Source organism: Cygnus olor, chromosome 3 (genome assembly GCF_009769625.2).
Source record: "Cygnus olor isolate bCygOlo1 chromosome 3, bCygOlo1.pri.v2, whole genome shotgun sequence".
Lineage (NCBI taxonomy): Eukaryota > Metazoa > Chordata > Aves > Anseriformes > Anatidae > Cygnus > Cygnus olor.
The window spans coordinates 103,734,137-103,747,987 of NC_049171.1; the positions used below are offsets into that span (position 1 = coordinate 103,734,137).

General features: G+C 50.3%; 1 protein-coding gene across 5 annotated transcripts in view; it reads left to right on the forward strand.

Annotated features, from left to right (window-relative positions):
- Nucleotides 1-1,484: 1,484 nt before the first annotated feature.
- The window catches only part of GALNT14 (polypeptide N-acetylgalactosaminyltransferase 14), a 72,667-nt gene continuing 60,300 nt past the window's right edge, over nucleotides 1,485-13,851 (forward strand). For 2 of the 5 annotated variants that reach the window (XR_005818014.1, XM_040550689.1), the window contains exon 1: nucleotides 1,492-1,797. Coding sequence is in view for 4 of the 5 variants with exons in the window: in XM_040550689.1 (XP_040406623.1) it covers nucleotides 1,669-1,797 (129 nt within the window). In the remaining variant the exon portion in view is untranslated. Of the gene's footprint in view, nucleotides 1,798-13,851 lie in introns of all 5 variants that reach the window. The other 3 variants (XM_040550692.1, XM_040550691.1, XM_040550690.1) reach the window with 3 other exon arrangements.

Below are 13,851 nucleotides of genomic sequence, written 5' to 3' on the forward strand. Positions count from 1 at the left end.
TTTGAAAGTGATTCCTGTCCCAAAGGGATTAGAGGGAGGTATGCAAGAGGTGGCAGACAGTCCATGCCCAAGAGTTGGGGTAGGCGCAAGATGGCAAGAACGTAAACCATGTGAAAAGCTACCACTGATGCACCTCAGCTGCAGAAAGCTTCTCAGGTGGTCTGTAGGTATGTGGCATAGGTGAGCTTTCAGGAGAAGGTACAAAGCAATCATTTGGGGAAGAAAATAGCAGCTGCAGCCATGGCAGGTCCCCTCCAGATGTGGGCAGAGATGACTCATGGTGGAATTGCGGTGGTCTGGTGACCTCAGCCTGGGGCCAGGGAAGGTTGATTGGTATGACAAAGGATGCTCTGCTGTTGTAAAATGAAGTTTGACCTGAGCCTGCCTGCTGGTCCTGGATTTCATCACTCTGGTAGAGCTTCAGAGTCAGGTGGCCTGAAAACAAAGTGAATTTCCCCATTTGTGGATGCTAATGAAATCTTTATCTGAGCATGTTTCTGTGAAAATTGGGCCTGAGAGGCATGGATTATGTTAGGGCAAATGGACTTACTGAGCCCTAGAAATTAATCAGAGGAGGACAGAGGATGAGGATCACAAGTGATAAATTAGCAAGTGACACAAAACAACTGCAGGAAACAACAAAACCGGGAGGAGCGGGTGGGAAACGCATAGGAGAGATTGCTTACAACACGTGCATTGGACTTTCCAGCATTTGACATCTTATCTTCAATTCATTCCGTATGTTACTTTATGCACAGGTTCCTGTTTTTATGTGGCTCATTCAGTAGTTTTCATACTAACACAAATGACTCATATCTGCTCCGATACTTGATTTATTCTCTAGCATCTTCTGCATGGGCAAGCGCAGATGCTGCAGCGCTTGCCAGCTGAGTGCAAGAGCTGCAAGTCAGGTGGGTGAGCGGGGACAGCTGGGCAAGGCAACTCTTTTCTGGTGTCCTAAAAGGTTTTATTTCTCTTGGCAATGTCTGCATACCCCGTTTTGGGCTGTGTGCAGAGCCAGCGAGGAGCATCCCCTGGGACAGGGGGGACAGCTCAGCACCATCCCCGCAGCACCACGGCCCGAGGGGCGCAGGGCACCGCGCTGCTGCTGGCACGCCAACAGCCACTCCGCTCCGCATCCACAGTTAGGCTTTTATTTTTGAAGTGCTCTTGACAGCTCCGGAGCCTCGCATCTTGTCTTCCAAATGCAGTAATCAAATTTCACCTACCTGATCGCCCTTGCTGCTTCAACGGGATAAGTTAATCCCCCCCCCCCGCGCCGTGCAGGTAACGCAGTCAGCCACCGGCCCTTCCTCGCCCCGCAGCCGACAAGGGGCCGGCACGGGGAGCTCGGCCGGGCCCGGCGGCTGCTCCGGCTCCCCCCCAGCGCTGAAGGACCGATGGCCGGGATGCCGCGGCTCGGGGTGCTGGGAAGGGGCCGGGCTGTGGGAGGGGAGCCCCTTCCCTGGGCTCCGGCCTCCCTCCCCACGGCGGTGCCGCCCCTCCCCTGCCGGTCCCTCCCCTGCAGTGCGTGCAGGGAGCGGGGCTCGCTCCGCTGGCTCCGAGGCAGGCGGCGAGACCCCGCCTCCCCCTGTGCCCCCCCCGATCCTCCCCTCCCTCGCCTTTTTCTCCCCACTCTGGACTTTTTCGGGCCCCCCCCACCCCGCCATGAGGCGGCCGCCTCGCCGGCTGACGCTGTCCGTGCTGGGGGTGCTGTGGATCGCCGCCCTCCTCCTCCTCTTCTTCGGGGCCAGGAGGAAGCCGGGGGCGGCGGGACCCGAGGGGCGCGCGGCGGAGGTAAGGGGGTGTGAGGGACCGGGGTAGGGGCAGGGCAGGGCAGGCAGCCCCCGGGCCTCTGGAGCCGTGGCAGGGGGTTGGGTGCACCCCCGCTGCCTGGGGAAGAAGTTGCCGGACATTTGCGGGACGCCCCGTCCCCATCACGCTGCCCCGAAAGTTTGGCACCGGCTCTGTGCTGGCAGGTGGCGATGGCGAGGTGTGTACGGGGTTTTCTCCGCCGGGCAGTTCGTGCCCCCCTGCTGCCCCCCGGTGCCCAGGGCTGCCGGCGGGGCTCAGCCCGACTTTGCTGCTGGGACGGGGCACGAAGACTTTGCCTCGCTTTGGGCCTTTCCGAGCCTCTCTAAGGCGAGAAGAGAGCCCCTGTGCTGTGCTCTGGGGCAGCCCGGCAGCGGGGTGACCCCAGGGAAGCTGTCCGGGAGCCTTCAGGGGGTGCCTGGGCTGAGCCTTGGCCGGCCGGCATCTCCGTCGTGTCACCGCGCTCTCGGCGTGGGTTTCCTTCCCCGGTGGAAGGCAGGGCGCAGGTAGGAGCCTCTCCATCTCCGTCTCGGTGCCAGGAGGTTGCGTTTGCAGTTGTGTGGTTCTGTGGCGTGTTGTCGAGCTCGGAGTGCACCGCGGTGACAGCACGGGAGAAAGGCAAAAAGCATCTGACCTGACACGAGGAGGAAAAAGCACGAGTTTCTCTGCCCGAACGATGTGCATAGCAGGGGAGTTACAAGCAGCTCGTGTTTGTACAAGGTCGCGGGGCGTTTCTTCTGTAGTGGCTGCGAGTGGCCTGAGCTAGGCAGAGGGTCAACTTCTGAAAGTGCACAGAGTGGATCCTGGTTTTAGTGTTACTGCTGTAAATCCTGAACAAACAAATTGGGTTACGTCTGGTTGCCTGATCCAAGGCCTGCTGAAATTAATAGTTATCGTGGTGGAGCCCCTCAGCTTAGCTTTGCACCGGTAACATCAACCTCAGTACTGGCCTGTGGCTTGCAGCAACTGTACATGCTGGCCAGGTCTTCACAGTTTCTGATACATATGTCACCTCTGAAACTGAATTACGGACCTTATTGGGGAAAAAAACATCAGAACTCCTAAAGCTTACTTTTTTTTTTTTTTTCACGTGGAGCAGTTATTGTTTTTTTCATTATTTTTTTTTTAAATGAAAATGATTGAATGGGTTCTTCAGGCTTTTGGAAATTTCTGTCCTAGCGGAGGTCACTGGAAAAAAAAGAATCAGAGTGCGCTCTTGTAATGGTAGCTATGCTTTTGTGTAAATGGATTTCTGTCAGAACTGTGCTCTTAAGGTTTAGAAATATAAAACCTCCCGTGTCTGCAGGCAGCTGCTGTGTTCTTTGCATGAACCTTACTTCTTGCTCAGCACCAGCTGCTTCATTTTGCAGCTTTTTGGGACCTGTTCCCTGTAGCAGGCCCTGGTCCCATTTCCTGCTCCCCACACCCGACCTCCAGCTCCCTGATGCTGTTTGGGGCCTGCCTGGGCTCCCACAGCAGGCAAAGCAAACTTCTTCCATCTCGCAGGATCAGGCCCCAAGTTTTGAAGCTGCAGCTGCCAAGTTGCCATAACTCCAACAATCTGACTGCTAAAATTGCCTTTCCTTCACTTCCTTTGAATTTTCCATCAAAACAGTGGCATCCCCTAGAGATTCATAGAGTACAGATTCATTTTTTTGATGCATTACATTTTTGGCTTTGGGAACCGTTTTTGAGTAGTGTGAATTATGTGCTGGTTGTCATGCTGCTTCAGTTAACCCCTTTGAGCTGATGCTAGCACTAAAGCCAGCAATGCTGTAGCCAGAAACGGGCCTGGCAGTGTGCATCCTGTTCCCTGGTTGATGGGACTGGCTGCCACTAACGAAGGCACAAGCAATTACAGCGGTCCTCCCAGCTTCCTAGAGCCAGCAGTGGAGGTGGTAGGTTGCTACAACACTGCAAACTTTGTGACGTGGTTACAGCTGAGAAATGGAGCAAATCCACATCAACTTTCCTGGCAGCATTCTTCTCTCTCAGTACAGCTCTATTTCTGTGCTCATTTGCACGCCATGTATCATGCCTTGCATGGATTAACCTTTGGTTCCCTTGTAGTTAGGCTCCAGCTGGTAGTGGCTTGAGGAGCCTGCTCTGCTCGTGGCTGGCACAAGTTCCATCAGAGCCTTCACTGCTCATCCTTTCCTCACTGTGTTTTCAGTCTGCCACTCACCGTGCAGCCTTTTACCACGATTCCTGAGTCCTGTCCATCAGTGTGATGTGCTGGGGCTGGCTTTGCAGGCTGTGGGGTGCAGGAGCCGCACAGGGCGGATGGTGTGGAAGACAATAATGCGCTTCATTTAGGACCATGAAACTTGTTGACGAGAAGCTGTACACAGGACAAATTTGTCTTCTTGTACTGCTGTTTGTGTGGTTATTGTTGCTGTCTTTTTTTCTTTCTTTTTCTTCCCCAAAGGGCAGATCAAACTCTATTAGTGCAATAAGCAAAGTATCCTCTTGCCTTTTCTGAAGCCCAGTAAATTCAGTGGGATGAGGAACTGTGGTGGAGTGCCTGGTTATTGGCTGGGGCAGCCAGCAGGACACAGCATGCATCCCCTGGGTGATCAATGCAGAGCACTCAGACTTAGTGATTAGCTGAGACTCAGCGGTAATTCCTGCGCAGTCACTTTCAGTGTAGGGTTTCCAAATCCTTCTCAGGCATTAGTTCCAGCATGTCTCCCTGTCCCGGTGGTTTTCTGGCTGGGTACATGGGACTTGGAGAAGTTAATTGGTCTTTTGTGTCCTCATGGCTTTCATTGACTCCAGGGGATTGGAGTGGCTCAGCCCACTTGCAAAATCAGGCTGCTTGAGAGTACCCTACAGGAAGGCAGAGTGCTGTGGGAACGTACAGCTTGCAGAAATGCCTAGCCCAAAATACTGTCAGCCCCCTCCCCTGCCTCCTGCTCAGGGAGCCTTTGCTCCCTGGCCTTTCGCTCTGCTTTGATTTGGAAGGGGGTTGGGGGTACACATAGAAATTAGTAACTTAATTGCTTTAAGAAATAATGAGAGGAACTGATATATGGGATGAATTGCAAGAAAATTCCCAAACTGATATGTGAGGAGTGATTTTTTCGTGGAGAGGTGATATTTCACTAGTGTGCCAGCTACTGCCAGTGCCCGTGTAAGGCTGGAGCTGCACAGCCTTGTGTGATCCTACTGAAGGAGCTGGAGGGTGCAGGTGACAACCCCTTGGTCACCTTATCTCCTCTTTGTGCTGAATGTGTCTGACTGACTGCGGAGAGAGCTGGCTATGTTAGCAGAGCCCTGCCACACTGAGAGGCTCCAAAGGGTCTCAGCTCCAGGGCTTTGGGCCAGCATTGAGTGCAAAAGGGGTAGGAAGATGTATTTATGGTTGGATTTGGGATTTTTATTTTTTTTTTCCCATTTTTTTTCCCATTCTCCTGTGAGTGCTGGCTTGCTTGCTCCATCTGATGGCTGAAGCACAGCTGATAGCTAAAGTGGGTCCTTTGTGGGCTGGATTGTTGGAGAAAGGCTGTGGAGAAGAAGTTTCTTTTATTAAATAAATGACCTAACACAAGATGCACTTGACTTCAACAGTGTTTGCAATGCAACAGCTCCTTCCTGACTGTGTTCAAACGCAGCGGTGGGATGGCTCCCAGGATATGACTAGCACTGGGCATTTGGTGACATCTTCATGTGGGGTAACACGGCAGAAGTAGTTTTTGAGAAAGGGAAGAAAATAGTCCAAATCCTTCTGAAAGTTGGTTTTGCCGTAAAACAAAATTAAGTCAAAGGCCGGCACAGGAGGACGAAGAGGAAGATACCATAAAAGCATCAATAACCACCTGATCCCCATCCCAGGGTGAACTACAAGATATGCAAAAAGATTTTAGCCATCTCCCACATTGTCACCTGGCTGCTCTGATGCTGGAACAATGGGGTCAGTGGCTTGGAATTAGAGGGCAGGGAAGCCAAGCAGCTGGGATCTTCTGCTAGGGAAGGACGCATTGACAAAGCAGTTGGAAAAGGGGCACAGGTCTTCACCCTCCAGAGGTGACTCCTGTCAGGCATAAAGGAAAGGTATCCCTCCAAGGAAGATCTTGGAATATGACCAGAGGAGGAGGTGACACATGCTGAAGAAATTCCACATAGGGTGCCTAAAAGACTGTTGTGGTTTAACCTGGCAGGCAGCTAAGCGCTATGCAGCCATTTGCTCACCCACACCAGTGGGATGGGGGTGCTGCATCCTCACTGCTTGCTCTAAATGCTCAGGGAAGCTCAGCACCTTGTGGGATTGGGCCTCAATACAAAAGGATGCTTGCCAGCTTTGCACTTGCATGCCTCATAGCAGCCTGCATTTCCTTCTGCATTATCATCATTGAGGAAAAAATCAGCACCTGGAGCTCAGCTGGCAGTCTCCAGATTTTAAATCTATAAGTTTTATAGCAGCAGAACCACTTAACAGATTAAAATAACTGTTTCAGCAAAAATTCAGATCTTAATAATAAAGGGATTGAAGTGCAAAGTCTGTCATGAACAAGAAGATAGAACAGAGAGGCTTCTGCTCTCAGGGCTTGGGTAGGTCCAGGATGGGGGAGAAGAGGAAATGTGTGCTGTACTCTGCAGGTGAAAGCCCGCCTTGAAATCTCTAGGAGCAAACACAGACTTTCCAGGATGCCCAAGGTGTTGATGTACTTAACAGTGCGGGAGATCCACAGGGCCGAATCTATTTTCTGTTTCCTGTCTCTATTTTTAGCAATAGATGTGGAAATATAAAACAGTAAAACACAAAACATGCCCATCCCCTGTCCGTGGGTCCAGTTGGAGGTGTGAGGCAGGACTGTGGCATAAACAGATGATTTCTTTTCTTCTAGTGAAAAGATTTTCTAGTGAAATGATTTCTTCTAGCTTGGGAAATGGGTTTCCTCATCCTCCTCTTTTTGCAAATATGTCGTTGTAGAGCCCACGTGAGGTGAGAAGTCCTGTCAAAGCTGGCCCGGCACAGCCTGGCCACCTTGGTGAATAAACCAGCCATGAACAAATGGCGAGCAGATGGGGCTGTACAGCTCGTTCAATTAATTCATTTACTGCCTGGGCATCAGCACGCTCCAAGAGATCTGTGAAACAATGGGCAGTAAATGAAAGCCTTTTGAATTTTTCACTGGTAATGAAAACCCTGTTAATTTTTCAGTTCATTGAGGGAGTTGGGTGGAGCTGTCTGACTGCATGGCCAATTCAAAATGGCGGGGAGCCGCGTACAGCCCCCCGTAGCCACTGACCAGGAGGGCTGCAAACAGGGATAGGGACAGGGCGGGGCAGTCCGTGTGGAAGGGCAGCTCACTCGCTCTGTCAGTAGGCAGCCTGCTTGGCCTGCCTGCTCTGCTCAGCAGCAGGTGTGGGACGTAGCCCTGATGGGCTCCCTAGCCAACAGCAGTGCGTTAAACAATATTCTGTCAGGAGGATGGCAGCGAGGAGGTGCAGACGTGGTGACCGCCTGGCAGAAAGCTTGTTCTTCTGGCACCTGGTAGGACTAGACAGATGAACTGCTCTGCCTTGTGTCTAAGCTTCAGGAGGAGCTAGGGAGACTGAGAGGTACCTGGGAGTCTGAGTAGGGGATGGATCAATGGAGTGCCAACCTAGCACAGCCACTGCTGAGGTGGACCTGGCATCTGACCTGCGTCAGGCAGGATAAAGGCAGCAATTTGAGGGAGACAGAGGATTGGAAGCAAGTTACTGCACATTGAGGAGATTGTATACCAATGCATGTGGTGTGAGGAACAAACGGGACAAACTGGAGCCTTTGGTCCTTTCCCAAAGCTATGATACCACTGGTATTTGTGAGACTTGGTGGGATAAGTCCCGTGACAGGAGTGCTGGGAAGGAGGGCTATCGGCTGTTCAGGAGGGACATGTAGGGCAGGCGAGGTAGAGGTGTTGTGCTACATGTAAGGGAGAGATTAAACTGTACAGCCCTTGCTGTTAGGGATGATGTGGTAGAGGGCCTCTGGATGAGGCTTAAGGGGATGGATAGCAAAGCAGGTGTAGTCATGGATGGGTGACGCTTGAACAAGACCAGTTTGCTTTGTGAGATGGTGATCGGTGGGATATCCATCCATGCACCTGTCCCAGCTTTGTGCTTCAAAAAGAATCAGAGGGAAGGATGGAGAAGCGTGCAAGGATGATGCTAGCTAAATGTCAACAAACATGAGTCATGTTGGTAAAAGCTGTTGAGAATAAAGAGAAATACTTTTTATCCTGCTCTGGAAGGATAGTTACTGTGAAAAATGCTTCTGGTGCGCTCTGAAGGCCCTGAGCAGAGGTCACCAAGTCCTTGGGGACACTTCGAGATGGGCTTAACAGAATAAAATGTCCATACGAGCCTTCTAACCAGGTCTTTTACATACCAGTCTTTTAACCAGGCTGCTTTCTCCTCCTCACTCCTCCTTTTCATTATAAGACAGCGTGCTCCTGATTTACTTGAATGTAATCAGGGCCCAGGGACTGTTTTGGCAGGGTTTTCTTATCCTGCTCTTCCCAGATGTCTCTTGGTGCCAGGTCTGTGGTGTGATCTGTGCCTTCCCACAGGTGAGGAGAGCTGGGCATGCCAGGTGCCAGGGTTATAGATAGCAATACTGAGTCTGGGGGGAATATCATGGTTCTAGGTTTTCTTTTCCTCACAAAGCTCAGTAGTTAGGCATAAAGTCCAGGGCAGACTACATCAGGGATGCTCTGTTGAGCTACTTTTGTAGGCCTACAACAGGAGGAGCGTGAGCAAGGACAGCACTGGGAGCACCTGAGTTACAAACAGCACAGTCTTATAAGCCCACATGAGAGTAGCATTATTGTCCTGAGAAATCCCCAGATACCTTAGTATGGCTTTTGAGCTGAGTGGTTTTTTTTTTTGGGGGGGGGATTTGGAGATGTGCACGCTGTTGTTCAGTATGGAAGCAAGGGGACAATGCCTTCTCAGAAAGGGGGCAGGCAGTGGGAATTGGAATGATTTGTAGGAGGTGCTGGCAGTGTTGAGTGTTGTCTTTCAGTCCCCATGCTTGTCAGACAGCCTCTGAAATATACAGCCAGCCCACAGCCTGGGGTCACCCCTCACAAAATCAATGAGACCACTTGTCAAGGGAAGCTGGCACTTGGCTTGGTGTTGGTGTGCCTGAGTAGCATTGGAGTGGTCAGCTCAGGAGGGACTGGGCTCCTCTCTTCTTTGTCATTTTAGTTCTTTTTTTAAAATGCCCCAGCCTTCCCTGTAGGCATATGTATAACTACACAGATGAGCTGCATGGATGATCTGGGAGCTGGCAGCAAACACAACCCATGGGATGCCAGCGTGGTGCTTCCACGTGTCTCTGTATGAGCTCCCATCTTTGATGTATGAGCTCATATTTGCCAGTGGAAAAGCAAGTTTCAGAGAAACCATAGAAATGCAAAAGCCACCTACTGCATCTGTGATAAACACCGTTATAACTGATTCCCTTCCGCTAGGGCGGCGCAGCGTTTGGTGCAATAAAACCAGTTACAGAGAGGTATCTGTGGACAAAGGAAAAGTCAGATCTCTTTAAGGAAGACATTTGTGTGAAGTGGTAATGGTGTGTAGCCTAACAACAAAGGGTGCACTGGACTGACTGTTAATTGCAGCAGCTCTGGCAATGGATGTTGGTTTCTTGCTGGCTTCCTCCTGTTTAAAGAAGGAAAGGGGTGAGGACCAAATGAGAGTCAAGGGGCTTTGCTCCCAGTCCCCTTTCCTGTGCAATGAAAAAGCCATTTTCTCCCATTTCTCTCACGGTGAAGTGCTCGGCTTTTGCCAGCAACACAGCACAGTTGCAATTACATTGATTTCTCACCCTCCTTCCCCTCCTTGCTTCCAGTCTCTCAGCAGGAGTCGGTTTTGTAGGAAAAGTGAGCCAAGGAAGAAATCTCAGGCCCCATCCTCTACTGCTCTTAAGCAGCACTTCTACGCTCCCGCTACATATTTCCATACGAGCCATGCAGTTGAGATGCATCAGGTCATTCCCAGGTGATGCTTGGAAAACCTCTTCCACAGCTGGGGATAGCTAGAGAGATAGGTTTATCCCCCTAGTTGCTGCTCTGCATGTCTTTCATCCTGCTATTGCAAAGCTCCTTATAAGCCTTAATTAAACCTTACTGCAGGTCTTACTGAGCGAGTAGGCTTGGAGTGCTAGGGCAGAGGACTGATGCCCTGTGGGGCGCAGACAGAAATTAGTAATCACAGAGTATCCTGAGTTGGAGGCACCCACGAGGATCATTGAATCCAACTCCTGGGTCCCCCACTTCGCTGGGGAGCCTGTTTCAAGTGCCCGACCACCCTCTTGTGAAGAACCTTTTTCTGATGTCCAGCCTGAACCTCTCTGACCTGTCTTCATGCGGCTGCCTCGGGCCCTATCCCTGGTCACCAGCGAAAAGACATCAGCACATCCTCCTCTGCTCCGCTTTGTGAGAAAGCTGTAGATCGTGATGAGGTCTCCCCTCAGTTTCCTCTTCTCTAAGCTGAACAAACCAAGTGACTTCAGCTGCTCCTCTAGTGTCTTCCCCTCTAGACCTGTCACCATTTTTGTAGCCCACCTTTGGACACTCTCTCGTAGTTCATATCCCTATATCGTGGTGCCCCAAACTGCACACAGTGCTTGAGGTGAGGGCACACCAGCACAGAGTGGGACAGCCACTGCCCTCGATCAGCTGGCAGTGCTGTGCTTGAGGCACTCCAGGGCTTCCCACAAAGCGGCTCAGGCTCCAGCTGTATGATATTATTTGGGGCAGCAAATGAGCTAATGATTGCATCTCATCTCAGGAAGTACAGCAGCAAGAGCAGGAAATGTAGTGCCAGAAGACAATTCAGAAGCAACGCAGGTTCATTTTCAGATCAGACTAACAGACAAGGGAAAGATTGACTTTTATTCCTCCCCCCCCTAATTTCAAGTGTGACTGAGGGTTTAGTTTTTCTCCCTTCTCCATGCCAACAATAAACCTGATCTGAAAGTGGTAGGAGGAGAGGGGCTCATGCACTGCCAAACAAACGGACTCTGAAATAAACCACCTTTTATTCTCTAAATATTGTTCGCAAAGCCAAGGAAATAGAGGCAGGTTATTATTTTTTTTTGAAGCCACTGAAGGAATATGTCCAAAGGATGTAATTTGACCCAATCAAGGAAAATAAGGCTGCTTTGTCCTGGCTGTCTGAATAGCTTTGTCTGCATTTAGACACACGCCATTTCCTCCTCAAGGACCACTGCCATCGTCAGACAATTACAAACACACATCATAACACATTAGTGCATGGCTTGCAAATATGAGGCAAGTAAAAACATTCAGCAGCGCAGGCACTGACTGCAGCCCCCTTGTGCTGAGGAGGGGTTGTAGAGATCTTTTCTTTGTATTTAACTTCTAGTTAATTGTGGTTAGGTTTGAGGGACAAAAGACTGGAGTTACAGGTAAAAGCAGGCTCATGGCTCGTGCCAGTTCTTCTTTTTATTAAAAGCATTGGGTTTTTGTGGCTGGTGGGTTCTTTTGGTTGTTTTTTAAGCATTTTTTCCTCTGAGTTAGGGCAATCTGCCCTATCCAGTGGGTTGATTTGGGGTGCTTTGGGATGAAAGGTGCTGTGTGCTTCTGGGGTCTATGAAATATGAGACGACATGGCTTAGTTTCTCCTATGGAAAAAGTGAAGATAGGTTGTGCCTTTGCTCTCTCCTGCATGGTGGTGGGAGCAGAACTGGATGAGAAAAGAGTGGGGAGGAGCTATTGTGTTTGCAATGCCTGCCGCGTTTTTCTGGAGCAATAATACGGTGTCATTTGGATGGAGAGAGACTTGAACACATTAACCAGCCATCTGGTCCTGTGATGCCAATCGGAACAGATGACTCTCTGTGTGGCATTCAGGTCCAAAGCACGCCCGGTGTGTAGGCTCCACACAGCACACTCCTCCCAGCAGCTTGAGGTTCTTTGCGGAGCATCGTCCTATCCTGCAGGAAGACTGGCTGCTTGACACTACTCTGTCACCACGTGAATCCTCCCTCGTGTCCCTGTACATCCCTGCAGCACGCTGGGTGACCTCTCCTCCGTTTTGAAGCAACTATTTTATTTTATTCCTTACCTCACCCTGCTGACCCTAGGTCCCGTTACTGGGGGACAACATGTTCACTTCTATGCAGACTTTTCTGTCACGCTCAGTGCTCTGACAGCTGAGAGCTTAGTGAGCTTCAAGGGCATGCATCTCCTTTGCAGAGGTGCTATGTAGAGGGTTTGGTCAACTCTAAAAGCCGTGGGAAGATCAAGCCTACAGACAGCCTGAAATCTGCTGAGACTTCGCTGTTTTGTTTTTAGGAAGCTTTGTGTTTTTGGGTGGAATCAGCTTTACCAAAGGCTCCTTGCTTTGCCAAGCTTGGTGATGTTCTTGAAGCAAACGTAAAACATCCAAGCGCACCTGCCTAGTGTGTGGTCCCTGCCCCAGGCCTTGGAGAAGGAAGGACATCTCAGTAAGGAGGTGACCAGGATTTCCTAACAGGAGCAAACCAACTTATTCCTTCCCTGACTTTGTACACGTGCTACAATAGTATGCTTGCTATTTGACCAGCTCGGTGTGTGTGCAGTGTGGTTGGTTACCTGGAGCAGAGAAACCTGAACGAAGCACTTAGGTAAACGTGAACTGGGAACCGTGATTTTTGGTATATGCAAGCATCCAGATCTCCTGGTATTAATAGCAGTTTAGTGCCTTGGGCAAGCCAGTGTCTGTCTTCCTGAATGCAGGATGTCTCAAGACGTTTTTCCTGTCTTGGAGGAACTGGCAGCCTTTGCTGTATCAGAAAGGTAAAGCAGAGTAACTCCCACTTTTTTTCCCACTGTCCGGAAACTCTATTTCAAGGCTGTAGGCTGTACTTCCCAGCTGTGGGAAGTTTTTTAGAATAATATTAATCTACTGAGAAAATAAAAACTTTGAAGAATAAAAGTTAGTTAGGGGTCTTTTTCCTTTGAGAACAGGCTAACATTTGACCTGGAAAACATGATATCTATTTCTGAGGAACAATTAGGTTCGTATGTTGCTCAGAAATCTACCCCAAGTTCTTTTCTTGTGTGTTACACGTAGGTACAGTGATGCAGAAAAGAATTTGTTGAAGGTCTTAATGTTTCTTCAGTGTTACAGGACCCAAAGTCTGTTTGGATGTTGCTGTAAGGAGCCACGTGAAGCTTCATCACCTGGTGGCCAGGGTTAGCGCCTTTAGTTGTGCTACCTGGCTGTGCTCTTGCATGGAAACCACAGCTACAAGGGCTGTAGAGTGCCCTTAATATTTATGCTGTTAGAGAGACCCTTTGCTCCCGCAGGCTCTGCTGTCTGCTGCCGTTTGCAGTAGCACTACACCGATGGTCAAATAGCCAAAGTCCCTCCAGCCAGGAGATTCAAAGGCAGTATTAAATCTCTCCCGTTTGCCCATCTCCTTTTTTTTCTGGATATCTTTTAGCAAACAAAATATGCAGGGGAAGGGTTCAGAGCATGAAACGAGATGGGAAATGAGCTCCTTGTGGACCACTTAAAAGCATGTTTCCTGCAAAGGAAAGCAGGGGTCAGAGTAACCGACTTTCAGGTGTGCTGCTGCTATGCAGTGTCTCCTGATCTTTTCAGATGGCAGGGAGGCTTGGAGGGGCTCTGAAGATGTGTCAGAGAGAGCAAAGTTGAAAAAAGGGAGCTGTCTATAACTCTTTTGGTGCTTGGGGTCGGGCCTGGATTGCATCTACTGCAAAGCTGCGTACTGAGGGAGGGATATTACTGCCCCTCTCAACAGGTCTGCCCTGGATGTATGGTGTCCACGTGCCAGGAGAAAACCACCCGTCTTCCAGGATCTTGCAGGATGTCTGTCTCTGCACTGCTGGTGCTCTGGAGTTGGGGGACAGTCTTCTGCCCTGCCCCTGTCTCTCCTGCCCTGGTAGGGACAGCTGATCCCTGTCTGCAGCAGCCTTTCTGCATCCCTTTTTCCCATGTCCCGTGATGGAGGCAGTAAGGCAACTCGTGGAGATAAATTATGGCTGTAATGTGAACTGAGGGGTGATTTAA